General features: G+C 50.3%; 1 protein-coding gene across 1 annotated transcript; it reads left to right on the forward strand.

Moving 5' to 3' along the window:
• The first annotated feature begins 6,206 nt into the window (after positions 1-6,206).
• Cacng1 (calcium voltage-gated channel auxiliary subunit gamma 1) lies at positions 6,207-19,363 on the forward strand. Its single transcript, XM_038324627.1, has 4 exons — positions 6,207-6,441; positions 17,011-17,085; positions 18,563-18,700; positions 19,137-19,363. Exons 1-4 carry the CDS (start codon positions 6,207-6,209, stop codon positions 19,361-19,363), a joined length of 675 nt encoding a protein of 224 aa, XP_038180555.1.
• Positions 19,364-20,209: the final 846 nt, after the last annotated feature.

Genomic DNA, 20,209 nt, shown 5'->3' on the forward strand with positions numbered 1-20,209 from the left:
GAGTAGCATCTTCCGGTCAGCAACACTACTGCCCACCGAGGCCTTCGTGACCCCAGTCTTCACCTCTTTCCATAGTCAGTCTCTCACCAAAGGCGTTTGTGTCTACACCGGTAGGTTTTCCAAACAGACCCTCTTCTTAGTACCTGCCGTGGGTCACGACCTTGGTGACCGCCACGCCTACCGTTCAGCCTCACTCTCTCCCATCATTTGTGAACCGACAGCCTTGGCGGATGTAAGGGTCGTGGTTTGAATGCAAATGGACCCCATAAGTAGTTCAGGGCTGCAATACTTGGTCCCCAGTTGGTAGAACTGTTTGGAAAGGATTAGGAGGCGTGGCCTTGTTGGAGGAAATGTGTCATCGAGGGTGATCCTGGAGGTTGAAAAGCCTTATGCCACTATGAGTCAATCCCTCCTCTCTCCGCCTTGTCCTTGTTGTTTTGAGATGTGAGCTCTCAGCCATTGCTCCAGTGCCATGCCTGCCCACTGCCATGCTCCCTGCCGTGATGGTCACACAGGGACTCTAACCCTCTGGAACTGTAAGCCCCAATAAATTCTTTTCTAAGCTGCCTTGATCATGACATCTTTTTATAGCAATAGAAAAGCAATTAAGGGCATAAGATAAATAGATGCCTTGCAAGTCTTGTGGTTCAGGCTGTGACTGCAGCTCCTCAGGAAGTTATGACAAGACGATTGTAGGTTCAAGGCCTGCCTGGTTTACAGAGTGAGTCCAGGGACCCTGAAGGGAACCCTGTCTCAGATTAACAAGAGGTGTCTGAAAAGATGGTTCAGCAGGAGAAGGTGCTTCCCAAGAAAGCTTGGGCACCCGAGTTCCCCCAGGAGCCATGAAGAGTAGAAGGAAAGAACAAACCCCACCATGTTACCCTCTGACCTCCACATGCGTGCCGTGGTGTGAGACTTCCCCAGTCCCCATCACACACACAGTACAATTTTTAAAAAATTGGTCAGGCAGTGGTGGCGCATGCCTTTAATTCAAGGATTTCTCTGCATAGCCCTGGCTGTCCTGAAGCTCACTTTGTAGAGCAGGATGGCCTTGAACTCCCAGAAATCTTCCTACCTCTGCTTCCAGAGTGCTGGGATTAAAGGTGTGTGCCACTATGCCCAGCCCAAGTAAATGATAAGAGGGGAAACACTTCGACACTTCTCAGCGTTCTCCTGACTAGGGCTCTGGCACAATTTGTCTTTTTACTGGGTTTTGGGGACCCTGCAAGATCTGACCCCATCACCTCTCTCCCTTCATTTTATTTTTACAAACCACAGGCAATGTTTTCAAGTCTTGGTTTTTCTTCCCAGTGGCCTCCGTATTTGCTTCTTCCTCTGTCAACTGCACCCCCCCAGCCCTCACCTCCACCCATCCTCCTGTTCCCTCCTCAACTCCCTCCCAATCCTCTGACCAGCCTCGCTGTCCCTGCCTTAGCATGTTCAGAGTGAGCTGTCCCTCAGACTACCTCAGTGACTCCCTAGAGGGACTCACAGAATCAAAAACTGTTGTCCTGATCACAAACATTTGCTCTACTTGATCTTTTAATGTAATTTACCATTTCATTTTTAAGAGTGAAGATTAAAATCAGCAAAAGAGGAGAGTCCACATGGCGGAGCACAGAGGCCAGGTGTGGACGTCCAGCTGAACTTGCCTAGCAGAGTACTAAGGTCAAGTATGTCACGTGTCAGTGCGTATGCCAGCACCCACCAGTCAGGACAGCGCCTGTGTCTTCCTGTTCAGAATTTCCTCTTGAGATCAAATAAGACTGTGGTGCTGTGCTAATGGCCTTAGCATTTTAGTATCTAGCTTGAGTTAATGACGGCTGAGGTTAAACTCCCTGGCATGGGCAGGGGCAAGGCATAGATCCCTTCTCATGATGCATCTGATGTTAATCATATGCACACTCAATTATGCATAGGCATGAGATGGTAAATAGGGGTGTTTCCCTAAAAGTTCACTCAGAAAACACAACCTGTCTTACTGTGCCCTCCAGGAGGGGCGCCCTATCTCCCGTCCCCTGATGTGTCCTGGAGAATGTTGGACAGAAACGAATCACAGAAGGGGAAGCCAGCAAGAAGTTGCTAAGGGAGGAGAAACTTACTCTGTTGTTTGAAGAGGCCTGTGCTGTGCGTATGGCCTGAAGCAGGTGAGGGTCATGGGTTGCGAGGTGTATTATGAGAAAATTGATCTGCCCACAGCCCAAGGCCAGTGGCACCCCAAGTTGCAATGCTATTCCCATGCTTGCCGGCCTCTATTGTGTCCCCCCAGGACATCACTTAGAAAGTAAAGGTAAATTATCCGAGTGTTACTAAATCTACCCCTACTGCCATTTCTTAGGTCCATGTGACCTTACACACATGGAAATTTCCTTAGGGTCGTCTAGTGGACTGGAGTATATGATCTATTGTCCCTTTCTCTCAGCCCATCCATCCATCCATCCATCCATCCATCCATCCATCCATCCATCCATCCAACACCAGTCACTCAATAACCACTGTGTAGATTCTACCAGGCCAATTGCCCTGTGTTCACAGAGGAAAGGGCGGCTTAGAGAGGCTCAGGACCTGCTGGAAGCCACACAGCTGGAGACCGGCCCGGTGGGGTGTGATCCTGAGGCCACTGTGTCCCCAGTAAACTTCTGCCCACTCTCTGGCTGCCCTAGTGAAAACCTCCCCTGCCTGACGCTCCAGGAAGCACCCACACTGGGTAATGGCGATTCCCGGCAAAGTCCCGGCTTCTGAGCTCCTTCCTGGCCCAGCAAGGCCCTACGTGAGTTGACTGAGACAGCCTTTAAGCAGAAAAAGGTGCATCAGGAGAGATCTAGCAGAGAAGAGAACCCACTCATCTACAGTCGCTGGAGCTGCCAGCCAAGCTGCGTGCTTCACACAAAAACGGCTTCAAAAAGAAAAGGCCATCAATGTTTAATGCCTCCTCCACTCGCCAGGGTGGAGGACTCAACACCCGCCTGCCCTCCCCTCCCCCTGCAGAGGAAAATGCAAGAAGAAGTTGCTTAGTGGCTGCCCTAGCCACTCTTAGCAGTACAGTGGCATGCTGGCTGACACTGATTGTAGCCTGGGCTAGACCACATTCTAAGAAATCCCTCCATAGGCAGTACAGGAGAGCAAAGGGTGCCCCCCATGCCAGGAAATCCCAAATGTATTTGTACATCTTCATACAAGTCTAATTACTAAGATTAAGTCGCTCTTTGTTTTCTGGATCCTCTGTCTTCAAACACCACACTTGTCCAGTTCCCCAGCTGCTGCTTTGCTGGGTATCTGGCTCCCATTGGCTGTACCTGAGGCCACCCAGCTTCTCCTAAGCACGGGCTGTCAAAAGGGGCTCAAAGGCCGTGTGAAGTCTTAGGTCCTCGAAGCTCTGCACGGAAAAGATCGACTCCATGGAGACAGATGTCGCTGAGTGGGGACAACAGAGGGTGTCAGCAAAACATTAGGCCATGGGCCGTCTGCCTTGATGAGCTCTGGGGAGAATGCCGAGCTGGGGATAGGGAGGGGCAGCAGAGTTAGGGAGGTTTATACTGGAGCTCTTGGGAGACTATACCTGGGGGCAAGAGGCTATTGTAAAAGGACAGGTCAGCTGGAATTACAGGAACACTGGGCCCTGAATGCAGGCAGCAGGTTCCAGTTTAGCCCAGTGGCCCTGTTTGTCAGATCATCACAGCTCAGTGCTGGTTTTGGACTGCTGTGGATTCCTCCTCCAGGAGACTTTGAAAGTTTCTCCCAGTGAACAAATTACTTTTTTTTCAAGACAGAGAGACAAGGTTTCACTGTGTAGCTCTGGCTGGCCTGGAACTCACCCTGAAGACCAGGCCGGCCTCAAAATCACAGAGATCCGCCTGCCTCTGCCTCCCGAGTGCTGGGATTAAAGGCGTGTGCCACCACCGCCCGTCTGACAATGACTGTGTGTTTGAGTCTGTAAGTCCCTATCTATAAATGGGGAGTGACAGTTGTACCCACCCCATGGATTAGTGTGAAGATTAATGTGACAGCCTGCTTCTGTTGTCTACAAAGGAATCGTTGACAGGAATGACTGGGGGTAGAAGAATTTCTTTGGCTCACAGTTGAAAGATTATAGTCCAACCTGGTGAGGATGCCAGCTTGGCAGCCAGGGCTCAGCGGGCAATGGGAGCTTTGAGGCATGGCTTGTTACATCTCAGCATATCAGAAAGCAGAGAACTCACTGGAAGCAGGGCTCTCAACAAAGCTCTCAAGAACCCTCTTCCAGTGAGCTGCCAGCCCCCAGCCATGCCTCCCACACTTGAATTCATAACACACCATGATGTGGAATAATCCTGTACACTGTGAAGATATGTTGCTCATTGTTAACAAAAAACTGATTGGCTGATGGCTACACAGGATTTTCGGGGCAGAGAGAATGCTGGGATGAAGAAGGGTGGATTTTGAGGAGTCACCAGGAAACAAAGAGGGAACAAGGCATGTTGGAGGACAGGTAAAGCCACAAGCCACGTGGCAATACATAGATTAATAGAAATGGATTCATTTAAGCTGCAAGAGCTAGCTAGTAACAAGCCTGAGCTATCAGTCATGGATTTATCGTTAATATTGGGTCTCCATGTCAGTTATTTGGGAACTGGAGAGCAGAAAAGAAAAGTTCACCTACAATACTAACCTGGAGGCAGGTCTCCAGGAGAGGGCCACAGAGTAACCACAATCACTTTTATTGGTAGGGTCAGCACTCTGTGGTTTGCACGTCTGAATGTTTCTCCACACCTGGTGAAAGCCTTCTTAAAACTGTCATAAACCTGAGCCTGGGATTCTGAGGTGCAACACCCTGCTCAACTCAGGAGTTCCAATTCCAGTCATGTGTCAGCCTCATGGGTTCACCCAAAAGGGTCCCCCTGCTGATCTGGGACAGGGAAACATGGCAGGACCTCAGGAGCTGAACTAGGAAACGCATGGCCCTTAGACAGAGGTCCCAAACTTTCCCAAGCTCCCCCACATACACGCTATCTGTATCCAGCTTGTTTCCTGTCGTTCACCTATGAATCGACCTCCTTCTGTTTGAAAGTGAAATGCCTGGAGACATAAACCAGCTAATGGAGTGCTTGCCTGGCATGCACAAGGCCCTGGCTTGAGCGCCAACCACGTAAACTGGCATGGTGACACGTGCCAGTCACCCCAGCCCTTGGGAGGCAGAGACAAAGAGAAGGAGAATTTCAAGGACTCCGTGGCTACACAGTAAGTTTGAGGCTAGCCTGGGCTACATGAGACAGTGTCAAGAAAGAAAAGCGGCGAGGGGAGCATAATAGAAAAACTTTCCTGCCTCTGCCAAGGAACAAAACTGAAAACAGCGCAAAGAAATGGCTTCAGTCTGGTTCATGACCTCTTCACTCTCGAGGCTGTTCTGCGGGCTGCAGACAGCTGGGTGCCAACGGCAGGAAGATGCAAGGACTGCAAGGTCAGCCCCAGCGGCTCCTCTGGTCCCAGCTGCAGATGGCAGTAGAAAAAGAAGCAAACTCCTCAAGCTGGGCCAGTTGGAAGTGGCTGCGTGAGGATGAGGTAGGACTTGCCACTAAAGTGCTTGCTTGGAGGGTGAACGCTGTGGGAGTTTCTTCTGGTGTCCTCCAGACAGTTTCCTGTGTTCCTCACGTCTACCGGTGTTGGTGGCTGCCTTGGCAGTGTGAGACAGGAAAGTTGTGGGGCCAGTGACCCATGGGGTCCCCTGCCCTTACATGATAATGCCGTATGTCCTGAGTACCCACACATCTAGTGAACCTGTTTCATACACACACACACACACACACACACACACACGCACGCACGCACACGCGCACACACCCGCGCGCGCGCACACACCTGCGCGCGCACACACACACCAAGTCTGCTCTATAGACCTCTCAAGCCACTATCTAGCGCTTTCTCTCTCACCCTGGGGGGGAGGGATATTTCTAGCCCCCAGATGGGAGAAAAACCCTGAAACCTGAGCAGAAGGTATCCTCAGTGGCACGCCTAGAGGCAAGCATTAATAGAAGCCTCCCTCAGGCCAATGACGCGCCTGGGCAGCTGCTCCAAAGGCCCAGTGTCTCTCAGTCCCAAGGCCAGCCCACTCTGGCTCAGCCAGGCACACTAAACTTAGCTTCCACTCCCAACTCCATAGCCACTGCCACCGGCTAGACGGCTGTCACCTATCCCTGGGACACACGGCTGCCCCCTGCCCAGCCACCGTCATGTCACAGACCAGAACCCTAAAGGTACGTGTGACCCTCTTCTTCATCCTGGTGGGAGGAGTGCTGGCCATGGTGGCTGTGGTGACCGACCACTGGGCCTTGCTGAGTCCACACCTGGAACACCATAACGAAACTTGCGAGGCGGCCCACTTCGGCCTCTGGAGGATCTGCACCACGCGCGTCGCCGTGCGTGACAAAAAAGACAAAAATTGCGAACGCATCACGCTGTCTGGAGGTAAGCTCCTTCCCCCCCCCCCCCCCCCGTTCTCCCTCTTTCCATTTCTCCTCTTTCCAAGACCCCAAGATAAGTTGCCTGGGGGGAACAGAGCTGTTGCCAGTCCTTTCTGCACGAGAACAGATGGGGCGACCTGGGGTAATTTTTACTGTTAGAACCAAGGTAAAAGATGAGGGTGTTTGTCTCCAGGTCCATCTTGTGAGGCCTGGGCTCTTGATCCAGTGCAGGTTGCTAGAGTTAAGAGGGTCCCGAAACTGTTGGTCCACCAGACCCGGAACTTCTGGCTCCAGCAGCGGATGCTCAGGGTTTATACTCAGAGGCATCTCGGCTCCATTCTCTCCCTGTACGGACAAGCTGGTAACCCTAACACCTCAGGCTGGAAGGAACATGTGGGGCAGGCTGGCTCCTTCCTTAGCCTCTACGCAAAAGTATAGATAAGACTACCACCTAGTCTGTCAGGCCCTGCAAATAGGATACACCAGGTTCCTTCTTCTTAAGTACTGAGAACTTCACGTGGCTAACGGCAGAGCATGAAACTAAGCAGGGGGTACTTGGGGGTCAGGGTGCTCGGGGAGGCGGCTGCGTGGCTGTGAAGCAGATGTGGTGCGGATACCTTCTTAGGGCCTGTGATTCTACTACGGGTTCTCCCTTAGTTCCCATCACTCAGATCCTCAGGGTTCCCATCCATAGCGACTGAACGCGATTCTTCCATTCCCTACCCACACCTTGCAAGTTCCTTGCCTGGGAGCTCGGGCATCGGTGTGATGTGTCTCTATCTTGTCAGTGCAGAGCCCCCGGGATTTGGAGCAAACTGACAATACATGATGGGAAAGAACATGCCAGGGAGAAAAGAGGCGCAGGCTGTAGCCGTCATTACCCACTGTTTTTACCCATTACACCGTTACCCATTAAAGGACTTTTTCTTGTTGACAGCATCTTGAGCTAGCTGTCTAGTCAGTTTATGGAATGCTGGGGATGGAACCCAGTGAATACTAGGCAAAGACTCTACCATCTGAGCTACGCCCTTAGCCCTGTGGAGGGCTCTTCAGACAGGACAAGGCCATCTCAGCCCCTGCTTGGCCAGTCCGAAACAGTAGGATCACTTCTAGAGCTCACGGTGTCTCCCAAGGCCTCCATGAAACAGAGCACGTGTAGCTCTCATCCTGATGCTCAGAATGACTCCTTCCATGTCCTGCCTCACGCTTGCCACTCGAGCGGTCAGTCCTAGGTCTCAAATCCCCAGCAGTCTGCATGTGGAGCGAAGAGCTCGCCCTCCTTCTCTTCTCCTCCCTCTTTCTTAGCTCTTGCTTCGGGGGAAAACCCGGGTGGGTGTCACTCATCACTGCTGGGTAACTAGAGAATTGTAACCACTCAGCTGTCTTGGAAACACAGAGTCTCAGGGCGGAGGGCCTGATGGGCACGAACATGTGCTTGGAGGCTATCTATCGCATAGCCTGATGCCCACACCCCTTGGCTACTCTACACACTCGTAAACAGGTGTATCCTCCGCCAACTCCATGGGCAGGGCAGGGCAGGGCAGCGCAGGGCGAGGCAGGGTGAGGCAGGGCAAGGCAGCTTCTCCAGGGACCGTGCGTGTGGAGGGACACTGGTTCTGTCCACCTGTCCTTAGAGCCTGTGCCTTTTAAAGTCAGAGCTGATGAGCCAGGTCCTGAGCAGAGACAAGCTGATGAGAATACCAGCCTCAGGGGACCGACAGGCAAGGCTTGGCCTGGGGCCTAAGCGGAGTCTGTTTGTCTGCCTTCTCGCCCCATCAGCTGTGAATCATACTGCCCACACTTGTGACACCGAACCTGAGCTCCCCCAGCTGTCTTCTCGATCCTGCTCCTGCATTCAAGCGGACATCTTTATCATTTTCCTTCCCCGTCCACCTTTTCTGTGCTCCCCGGGAACTGTCTTTTCTGAAAGGGGGTTCACAACGAGCCCTCTCATTTATCAGCAACTATAATAATAAGGCACAGCCATGTAGGGAGCTGTGTGCGTAGTAACTCTGGGCAATATGAGAAAGAAAATGACTGCGGGAGAAATAACCCCTCCCCGGCTGCGTCTTCGCCCTCGGTGATGACGATGGCGATGCTGGGAACAGGGAATAGATTCTTTATTTTTCAGAACTCTGGAAGTTAACCTAAATCTTACAACAACCTGGCAAGCGCTTATTCAAGAAAAGCAGGAGACTTGAGAGAAATAGCTAATTTTTTGTTTGTTTGGTTAGTTCGTTGGTTTTTTTTTTTTCAAGACAAGGTTTCTCTGTATAGTGCTGGCTGTCCTGAAACTTGTTCTGTAAACCAGGCTGGCCTTGAACTCACAGAGATCCGCCTGCCTCTGCTTCCTCAGTGCTGGAATTAAAGCTGTGTACCACCGCTGCCCATGGAAACAAGTGAGTTTTAGGGTGCTTTAATTTCCTCACTTCTATTGTGTGCTTGGAAGCTATTCCCTCAGTAAAACAAAGGAAAACCAAGAGCCTGTCTGGCTGACAGTAGAGGGGACAGAATAGGGTTGGACCCCTTGACGAGTCCCTCTCCTGTCGTTATCTGCATTTTTTTTTTTTGTCATTTTGCAAAAGTCCTCAATTGCAAAGCTGGGACTGGGGGATGAATGGGCTCCTCACATGTTAGAATGTCTCTGTTAACTGATGGTCAACCCAATAGAGCAGAGGTTTCATGCTCAAGAATATAGACATCACAAGATTAGCTCAAACACAGCAACTGGAACAAGCCTCGGGAAGGAGAGCCAGGCTTCCCAAGTTGCCACGTTGTGTGTATATTTAAAAACTACCAGCCATTAAGAAGGGTGTGGTGGCACACCCTTTTGACCCCCGCACTGGAGAGGCAGAGGCAGGTGGATATCTGTGTCTTTCAGGCCAGCCTGATCTTCATAAGAACTTTAGTGAGACCCTTTCTCAGAGCAAACAAGCAAAAAATCAAAAATAAAACAGAAAACAAACTATGCGGAGTACTAGGTTGACGTGGATATGAAAATAATATGTGAAGAGGAAATCCACAAACGAGAATGAGCCTTTGGAATGTCTAGATGTGGACAAAGACTGTATTACATTTATTTGCTTGCTGGTTTGTTTCTGGAGGCATGTCAGAGGACGACTCGAGGAAGTCCCTTCTCTCCTTCTACCACATGGGTTCTGGAGACCACACACAAACCGTCAGGTTGCTGGTCAGTGTCTGCTAAGGCAGCTCACCAGTCCCAGTTAGACAAAGACTTTAAATTAGCAGTTTCAAATATGTTCTGAGAACTGAAAGAAACCATATCTAAAGAATGGCAGAGGAGGAGGGTGCCCTCATGAAATAGATAGCAATCAAGAGGCAGAAATTAGTTTTTAAACATCAAATAGAAACCCTTTTGAGAAGGACAATAATTAAAGAAGAAAGTTCAGTAGAGGGACTCAATGCCCCGCCTGAGCAAGCAAATAAAAAAGTCTATGAACTTTAAAAAATGTTCATGGAGATTCTCCAGGCAGAGTAACAGGAAGGGAGAAAGGGGCAACGGCTCAGACACATGTGAGACACCATCATATACGTCACGGGAGTCTCTGGAAGAACAGAGGGGAAAAGGAGGAAAAACTGTTTGGGAAAGATAATGGCTAAAAGCTTCCCACGCTGGATGAAAAACATGAACCTACACATCCATGAAGTTCAATGAATTCTAGGTAGTATAAACTTGAAGAAATCTAGACCTACATACATCATATCCAATCTGGTGAAAGATACAGAGAATGCTAAAAACATAAAGTCATGGTTCTGATGACTTTGATTTGTCAGCTTGACACAACTTAGAATTACCTGAAAGAGAGCCTCAAGGAGGAATCATCTATACTAGGTTGGTGTGTGACATGCCTATGAAAGGTGCATTACTTTATTGCTCTCTATTCTTGACTATGGCTGTAACGAGCTGTTTCAAAGTCCTGCTTTTCCAGCTTCCCTACTATGACCTGGAACTCTGAGCGGACACAATCTTCCCAGCAACAGAAAAAGGAAACTAAGACGAGGCACTGTCTCAGGTTGCTTCTCCATTGCTATGATAAAACATTAACCAAGAACAGCTCTGGGAGGAAAGGGTTTATTTCAGAGTCCAGTTACGGTCTCTCATGGAGAGAAGCCAGGACAGGCACTCGAGGCAACAACACAGAAGCAGGAAGTGAGCAGAGGCCATGGAGAAGGATGCTGCCTACTGGCTAGATCTCCCTGGCTTGCTCGGCTTGCTTTCCCATACAACCCAGGGCTGCATGCCCAGGGCGGTACTACCCACAGTAGACTGTGCCCTGCCATATCCAACATTAACCAAGACAGTTCTCCTGGAGCCAGAGAGTTGGTTCTGTGCTTAAGAGCTCTTACTGCTTTTGCAGAAAACCCAGGTTTGGTCCCCGGCATTCACATGGTGGCTCATGGCTGTCTTTAACTCCAGTTCTAGAGACCCTGATGCTCTCTCCTGACGTCTTCTAACATTATATGCACCTTGTGCACATATATACACTCATGCACACATCCATACACATAAAATACGTATTTTGGAAGAAGATACTTTACAGACGTGCTCACAGGCCAATCTAATGGAGGCATTTTCTTAGGTGGCCCTAGCTTGTGTCAAGTTAGAAAAAACTGACCAGCACAACCACTTATCACACACATGAAATTCCTTTTATTATTATCATTTTATGTGAATTGGTGTTTTGCCTGCATGAATGTCTGTGTGAGGGTGTCAGGTCTTGAAGTTACAGACAGTTGTGAACTGCCATACGGGTTCTGGGAATCGAACCCGGAGCCTTTGGAAGAGCAGCCAGTGCTCTTTACCACTGAGCCGTCTCTCCAACCCCTCATGAGTTTCTTAATAAGATAAGCAGATTATTTTTCCCAGACACCATAGTAGCCTGGAGATCATGGGAGGCCATACATATGCAGCTGGATCCCATACATCAATATTTCGGTCAACGATGGAGCATATGAAAAAGAACGGCCTTGTGGGATTATATCACATGGTGATGTCATAGTTAACCTAGTTGGTGTTTGTATACGCCATAAGGTTTACACAATGACAAGGTTGCCGAAGCAACACACAATTATACCAGCTCATCTAATCTCACAGAAACTTCCAGGAGACCCGTACATTTATCATCATTCCATATCACAGATAAGGAAATGAAGCTCAACTGAGTGTGGCTATGTAATTAACGAACAGGAATTTGTCCCTGGACATTTGTCTGTTATGTCCACTCTTTCAGTTATTGTATCATAGAGGTTTTTGTTCTACAAATGGTTTCCATTTGACAAGGAGGAACACTAAAGGTAGCGTGGCCTTCCCCAGGCTAACAAGGAGAGGTTCAACACTCAGGTCTTGTTGTTGTTTTTTTTTTTTTTCTTTTTTTTTGGTTTTTCGAGACAGGGTTTCCCTGTAGTTTCTAGAGCCTGTCCTGGAACTAGCTCTTGTAGACCAGGCTGGCCTCGAACTCAGAGATCCGCCTGCCTCTGCCTCCCGAGTGCTGGGATTAAAGGTGTGCGCCACCACCGCCCGGCAACACTCAGGTCTTAATCCCTAGCTCCCTTGCTCTCCAGAACCATCCCATAATGTCCAATGTACACACACAGCTCCTAAAGCCTTCTGACTCAAGAGGCCACAAGGAGTCCCGCATAGGATAAGACATGGTCAGAGACAGCCAGACTGAGCGCTGATACAAGACAGTTTCAAAACAGTTTCACTAGAACCCTTTCTGCCATGATGTGTTGGAGGTTCCTCACAGGATGGGCAGGACAGGATGCCTTGTGTGAGCTTCCCACTGTCCACAAAGAGCAAGAGAAATTCTGCTCTGTACGAGATCAGCACCAAAGCTTGGTCCCAATGCCTCCTGAGTGAGGGGAGGGGCTTTCCCAGTTTCCAGGGGAGACCATGGATCAGCTGGGAAGCCCCAGAAGGACCATCCCCTGCCCTTGTTTTTTTCAAGTTCTCCCTCTCTAGGGTAGCCCCGGCAGCTCATTTCTCTACACACACCTCTTCCCAGTGCAAGGATTATGGGCGTAAGAAGAGCATGACATCACTGATCTTGGGAATCTCCAGGGCTCCCTCTCCTATCCACAGGCTGAGGCTGCCTCTCCTACCCACGGAACTCACACTGAGGCTTCCTCCTCTACCCACGTGAACTCACACTGAGGCTTCCTCCTCTACCCACGTGAACTTGTGTTGGGGGTGCGTGAAGCTTTGACTAGGCTCCCCCATGGAAGAATGGCACTCTGGGTCCCTCCATGCGCATCTTAGGAATTCTCCCGTGCTGATCGGAAGAGCATACATCTTTATAAGCTTGCTGAAAGCAACATGGGCACCATATGTGAGATTGTCTCCCTGCTCCAAGCCACTAGTTCCTGGGGTTTTACATATAAGTTATTTCTAATACAATAAATCTGCACTACCAAGGGCTCGCTACCCTGGTGATATTCTTAGTGATAACGCAGAGCTCTCCCCTGCTAAAGGTCACCTTGGGGTTTCATGGGCCTGCTCCTTTGGTTCTTTGAAATTGCCACCCTAGATTCTGCACAGCTGGTAACTGAACCATTCTATAGTAGCCAGCCACCCTGCCCAAGTTCCCAGGCAAGCGTGAACTGAGCTCATAATTTTGTTGTTTTGTTTTGTTTTTGAGATAGGGTTTCACTACGTAGCCTTGGCTGGCCTGAAACTCCCAGTGTAGACAAGGCTGGTCAGGATCTCACAGAGATCTGCCTGTCTCTGCCTGCCCAGGTGCCAAGATTAAAAGGGTGTGTCATCACACCTGGCTGTGTGTATTTTTAAGAAATAGCCCGGTTCACATCTTTACACCACTGAGTTTTGTAGAAAAAGAAATCTCAGAATCATTATCAGCCAGTTTCAGAGACAAAAGAGATGACAAGGACCTCAGATCCCGATCACAGTCCTGGATCCTCTTGGAACTGGACCTCTGTTTACTTGGTCTAAATCAGTGTCTGTGTCTGCACAGCGAGGGGACAGGGCTCATCAAAGCAGAGTGTGAGCCCCCAAACCTATACAAGGGTGTTATACCTGGTATCGGAGACAATAAATGACGTCAGAGAGGCAGAAGCAGGAGGGTTCGGAATCTGTATTCTACACAGGGCTGTCCCTATCATCCTACCTGTGAGCAAATGGCCCACTTGGGGCCTGCTTCAGATGGTGTGTGTGTGTGTGTGTGTGTGTGTGTGTGTGTGTGTGTTTGTGTGTGTGTGTGCAAGTTCACATGAAAGTCAAGGGGTTACACGCGGTGTCTCCGTTATTCTCCACATTATTGTTTGAGCCACAGTCTCTCACTGAGCCTGGGAGCTCACCAGTTTAGCTAGGCTGACTGTCTGACAGCCCTGGGAATCCACTTGTCTCTGACCCTCCAGCTTGGCGTCACAAGGGCAGGTCACCAACTGCACCACTACCCCAGCCCTGAAGGTGCTGAGGATGGGACTCAGGTCCTCATGCGCAAGCACTTTGCCCACTGAGCCATCTGGTCTAGACTCTTTTAATGCTGAGTTTCCCAAACACTACCATCCATCAGTGGGGCAAAGGTGTGAAAAACTAAGTCACGTGAGGCGTGCCCATCTGTGGGCCCCTGTGCTGTCCTCTGAAGGTGCTGGCTTGGTTGGTTCTGAATGCGATTGATGTCTGGTGTGGCTACTCCATCTTTGGAGCCCTCAGGGACTCTGAAGGGATTTGTGTTCTCCCCACCCACCCCCAGCAGCCCTCTGGGTCTGGAGCAGACACGTTTCTCTCAGGTTGAAAGCCAAGTACATGGGCCTTCTTTGTGTGCCAAGTTCAAGAGAGAAGACTGGTCAACCTGTCTGCCCTCTGGTGCAAAGTTGAGGATATTGGGGAGAAACTGAGGCTTTCAGTAGTCCTAATGCTCCCTATCCCGTCACCCACATGTGAGGGCATTGAATGGAGGAGGAGGATGAGGAGGAGGAGGAGGAGGAGGAGGAGGAGGAGGAGGAGGAGGAGGAGGAGGAGGAGACATTTCATATTCTACCCAAAGGAAATAGTCACCCCAGGGACACCTGCCTTGTCCCCAAGGCATGCAGACTATTCCACTGCACCTGGATCCAGACTTCTCTGTCCTGATATCCAGAATGTCTGTCTGTACATCACTGTCCACCTTGAGTGGAGCCCGGCATTTATCTGACGGCAACTGACTTCGCAACATGCCATGCAAGAGTCGCCTCTGCAACCCAGAAGGGTCAACCATCCGTGGTCACCAGACTCTCCAGGCTCCCTGTACCTCCCAGTCCTCACTCTGAAGGCTCTTAACTCACAGGCAGAGAGGAGCTGGGAAAGCAGCTGACCATGAAATGCACTTGAATTCAGTTGATTCTTCTTGGAGGGTTTTCAATGGCAACTGAAATTGGCCCTTAGAGAATGAAACAGAAAATGTCCCTTTGTCTGGAGGGAGACCCAGGGAGACGTGTCACATAGCATGAGCTGTTTTGAGGCAGTGATTCAAGAGCATCTACAGCTACTGATCTCATGAATATAAGAGGGTTGCATTATGCTTTAAAATAGCCATGGCCGCTGTGAGAAAAAAGCGCAGTGTTGAGTCTGACATCACCGCTGGTCTTCAGACACCCCAGGTAGCTCGGCTCAAAAGAAAAGGGATTTAAATATAGAAGCTTGGGGGAAAGGCAGCTTGCTGCCAGGAACAGTCACTGCTGTTAGGCCAGACCCCATCTCCAGGCGTCCTGGTCCTGGACCTTGGGAGAGGCAGCAACTGAACTGAGGAGGCATGGAGAGGGACAGGATTAAGTCACAGTAAAATGATGTAGCCAGACAGAAGAAAACCTTCATCCCGTTCAAAGCCATGATGGCGGCAGCGTCCAGGTACATATTTAAAAGGAACTGGGTACCAGTCTTTAGGGAATTAGCATTCCACTGTGGCCTAGAAGGGAAACCATAAATCCACACTCACTGCCATTGAAACTAAAAGCAGAGATTTTTTTTTTTTTTTACAATAAAGGAGACAGAAACACAAGAAAAAGACACCAAGGTGGGGCCTCACATAAATAAAAAAAAAAAACCTAATTTAGTTTTCTTAAGAAACAGAAAATAGGGAGGAGGGTGTCGCGCAGTCGGGAGAGCTCCACCCCCAGCACCACACAAACCAGAAGTGGTAGCAAGGACTTGCAGCCCCAGCGCTAGGGAGGCGGAGGTAGACAAATCAGAAGTTGATAATATCATTGGCTACATATGGAAGACCATAAATTCAAGGGTAGCCCTGGGCCATGTGAGACCCTGTCTCGAAAACAAACAACCAAACATGAAATAATGTAAAATAACCCATTCGTATACTTCCTAATTGAGTAATTTCATGGGTAAAGAACATTGAATGTGCTCAATAAGGATCTCAACTATACTTTGGTGCCATGTCAAGCCTGTGAGGGAGACTAAAGGAGAAAAATAAAGGAGAAAGCTGGAAGTGGAATCATGTATAAGATCCCCATTGCTGTATTTACACTACGCCCCTCTCCTGCTGCCCATAACATCTAGGTCTCAAGTCTAACTGTCCACATGGCTTCATGACAGTGCTCAGTGGCCAGAAGCTTGCCCGGGGATGTTTTGTCCGGGGTCCGCATGACTCAGGTCATGAGGGTCTGAAGAAGTGGCGGGCAGAGGAGCCCTCTGTAGGGCAGAGGCTGGGGTGGTCAATCTGGATGAGCATCCGAAATCCTTCTGGAAAGAACTCTCCTTTCCCTCCCTCCCCCACCTCTCCTTTCCCCCCACCCCCGTGTGTGTACATTATGGGGTTCACACACACTTGTGTGTATGTGCTTGTGGTGGCCAGGAGTTGACATCCTGTACCTTCCTCAGTCGCTCTCCGCCTTGCTTTCTGAGATAAGGTCTCTCACTGGTCTGGAGCTCGCCGATTGGCTGGACTGCTTGTCAGTGAGTTCTAGGGATCCGCTCCCCAGGACTGGGACTACAGACACACATCCCCTTACCCAGCTTTTTACCCAATGAATGCTGGAAATCTTCATGCTTGTGTGAGGATCTCCCTAGCCCCTGGAAATCTATTGAAAGGTCCCGCGGCGAATGGAGGATAAAGGTCTGCTTCTGGCTTAATCCAAGGTCCCTCAGCATCACCACTGCTAACAGTTCCAACTGGATAACTCCATGCTGTGGCAGGCTTTCTTGTGAAATGTGGGGTCTTAGTACAATCCTTGGCCTCTAGGCATTGCCCAGGGACCCCAGGAGAGGGATCCACATGCTAAGATCATCGACTGGTTATTTGCTAAGCATGTATGCCCCTACTTCAGGAACAATATGAGCCTGGGTCTCAGTTACCCCAATTGCCTAATTGGCTCAGGGCTTATGGGCTGTTTGTCCCGAGAATCCATCATCCTTTACTTCCTAATGCTGTCCCAGCATCCTTTGCCATCCTTTATCTGCTGAAATGGCTTGCTAAAGGTCAGGGAAATGTTTGGCCCAGATTCAGAATGTGGGGGAAGTTGGCAGTCATAGGGCCCTGCATGCCCTGTGGGGAGACACCTACCCTTTCCACCAGCTCACAGACTGTCTCCTCTTTCACAGACAAGAACTGCTCCTACTTCAGGCATTTCAACCCAGGAGAGAGCTCAGAGATCTTTGAATTCACCACTCAGAAAGGTGAGGCCATGGAAGGCAGGGGTGGCGGGAAGCCACTTCTGTCACCAGCTGCTGGGTTAGGAGTCACTTGGCAGAGACGTGCTGACTCCCACTTGGGATGGAAAGCAGCTGGACGCTGGTGCCCTGTCGCACCCCTGCATACTGGTGCCCTATCACACCCCTGCATACTGGTGCCCTGTCACCTCCCTGCACACACAAGCAGTTCTGGGTCCAGGTACTCAGCGCACATATGTTGGTGTAGACTTGCTGGCAGGCTGTGAGCTGCAGCAGGAACATGTTCCATCCTGCGGAGCCAGAAGAAGAAGGAAGTGGTACAGCTCACAGTGCTGGAGCAGGACCATGGGGTGGGTGGGTGAGAGTCTCTGTGGCAGCAGTTGGTAGTCCTTCCCTCCTTTACTAACAGCCCCCCTGAGCTGAGAACACATGGCATTCCTGCCCTTCACCAACAGAACTCAGAGACCACATCAGCAGGAAGAGCCTGGCCTGTGTGGAAGCAGGTGACCACACAGGGTACAAGAGCTGACACAGACACATTCACACACATGCTAGAAGACCCTCACATGTAGTCACATGCACACACCAACAGGTCCTCAGGCACAAGGCCCACATACACACTGGCAGCCTTAATGCAGGAACATGCATGCATGCATGCATGCATACATGCACATACCAACAGAGCCTCATGCATGAACCATGCATACACACTGAGAGCCTTAATGCAGGGAACAATCATGCATGCATGCATGCACATACCAACAGAGCCTCATGCATGGAGCATGCATACACACTGGAAGCCTTAATGCAGGGATCACTCATGCATGCATGCACACACAGACAGATCCTCATATGTGAGGTATTTATAAGTGCTGACAGCCTCAGGAGAAAAGCACACACATGTGCATCCACATATGCCAATAGATAGTCTCTCTCTCTCTCTCTCTCTCTCTCTCTCTCTCTCTCTCTCTCTCTTTCTCACACACACACACACACACACACACACACACGCACGCACACTTCTCACATGCAGACACGGGCACATACTCTGATGGATTCTTAGGCAACCCACTCACGTCCTCTTCACACACACTCCCATGCTAGGTAACACCCACACACTGTCAATCTCCCAGAGTCCCCCTGTCAATCTAAGACAGACCACCTACAGCTCAGTGCCTCCTTCCGCCTGTCACTCAGAAAGCTTGGCTCTAGGAAGGTCTCTAGACGCAGGGCATCCTGCCTCCTTTGGAGGTCTTTGCCTCAGAGAACCTTGCAGTTTCACTCCCTGGAAAGACACAGGTGACTCCATCCTGTTGGCACCTGGCCTTGCTCTTCCACAGCACCAGACTGGGAAGGGGTAAGAAAGGGGGGTGGGCCTCAGTCAGGTGTGAAATGAGAATCCAGGCTGTGGGAGCTCACTAAACCCCCTGACAGGATGAAGTGCCCTGAACGGTCTGCTTCTGAGGCTCCCTTTGCTTTGCAGAGTACAGCATCTCAGCAGCGGCCATTGCCATCTTCAGCCTCGGCTTCATCATCGTGGGCTCCATCTGCGCACTCCTGTCCTTTGGGAATAAGCGTGATTATCTGCTGAGGCCAGCATCTATGTTCTATGCCTTTGCAGGTAGAGTGGGGTCCTGCCGTGCCTGGGTGGGAGGGGGATGCCTTAGGGATCCCCATCCCATGCTTAGGCTCCACACAGGAACAAACTCAGAACCCCGGTGACCCCAGGAAGGATGCAAGGGAAAAAGCTTGCTTTGTTCCTCCCCACCTCCCCCCAATGACACTACGCTTGGGAGAAACACTGAGGAACCGCCCCAGAAAGCAATTAGCAAAGAAGGAAGGAAATGTGGCCAGTCTCTGGCTAACCTCCTGCAGGATGTGGGAAGTGCATTGTAGGAAGTGGCAGACGTGGATCATTTTTGCAGATTCCCAGTTAGAACCATCTAGAAGTGTTTTCCTCTCAGGACCAGGTCAAAGGCCGGGAACAGAGGTTGGGGGAGGACTGTGGTGGCAGTGGGAGCACCATCCGTCACTGAGACTCCTGGCTTTGTCCCCAGGGCTCTGCCTTATTGTCTCTGTGGAGGTCATGAGGCAATCGGTGAAGCGCATGATTGACAGCGAGGACACCGTCTGGATTGAGTACTACTACTCATGGTCCTTCGCCTGTGCCTGTGCTGCGTTCACCCTGCTCTTCCTCGGAGGGCTGTTCCTCCTGCTCTTCTCCCTGCCTCGGATGCCCCAGAACCCCTGGGAGTCCTGCATGGATGCTGAGCCAGAACACTAGCTTTGGGAAGATCAAGCCCAGCCCGGAGTCTTCCGGAGGCAAGGAAGGAGTTTTACATCTGCCCTAGGCCCTTGTCTGTCATGCTCTGTGCCTCTTCCTCTGAGTTCCTCTGCACAGGGACATGAGCGGAGACCTGCCCAGCATCAGAGGAAGCAGGCAGGTGTTTGAAGGGGCTCTCTTTTACGCCTGCCCCAGTTCAGGCTTGCCTACCATGCCTGTTGTCTTTGAAGAATGGGTCTGGTCATCTTTAGAAACCTTTCAAGGACAGCCTGTACTCATTCACCAGTTCTGAGCTTCACCAGCGCCAGCGTCCGGAGCCAGCTCCTCCCCCACTCTCCTCTACCATGATATAAAATCCTCTTCCGTGACCTGAACATCCCTCCTTGGCTTCCAAGATCCCCAACAGACATTTTTAACTGGATAGATCTGTGGTTTTGAAATAAAGATCTCAGAAAAAAAACTTCTCTTTTTCTCTTGTGCCTTGCATACCAATTGCTGAGACTCCTGGCCATAGGCCCGGCACCCTAAACCCTGGAAGAGAAAAGGTAGGACTATCCCTCTGTGGCACCGGTTCTCACCCTGTGTGGTCACAACCCGTTTGGGTGTCACATATCAAATAACCTGAATACCAGATATTTACATTATGATTCCTAACAGTAGCAAAATTACACTTATGAAGTAGCAACAAATACAATTTTATGGTGTGTGTGTGTGGGGGGGGGGTCACCACAACATGAGGGACTGCATTAAAGGGTTGTCACAGCATTAGGAAAGTAGAGACCCACTGCCTGGGGCACTGGGGACTTTGAGAAGCGAGGTGGGGATAGCTTAGAGGTTCTGAATTCC

The sequence above is a fragment of the Arvicola amphibius genome, chromosome 4 (assembly GCF_903992535.2).
Source record: "Arvicola amphibius chromosome 4, mArvAmp1.2, whole genome shotgun sequence".
Classification (NCBI taxonomy): domain Eukaryota; kingdom Metazoa; phylum Chordata; class Mammalia; order Rodentia; family Cricetidae; genus Arvicola; species Arvicola amphibius.

Coding starts and splice junctions, on each gene's coding strand:
- Cacng1 (XM_038324627.1), top strand. CDS start 6,207: ATGTCACAGACCAGAACCCTAAAGGTACGTGTGACCCTCTTCTTCATC. Junction 6,442..17,010: donor ACGCATCACGCTGTCTGGAG/GTAAGCTCCTTC, acceptor CCTCTTTCACAG/ACAAGAACTGCTCCTACTTC. Junction 18,701..19,136: donor TATGTTCTATGCCTTTGCAG/GTAGAGTGGGGT, acceptor CTTTGTCCCCAG/GGCTCTGCCTTATTGTCTCT.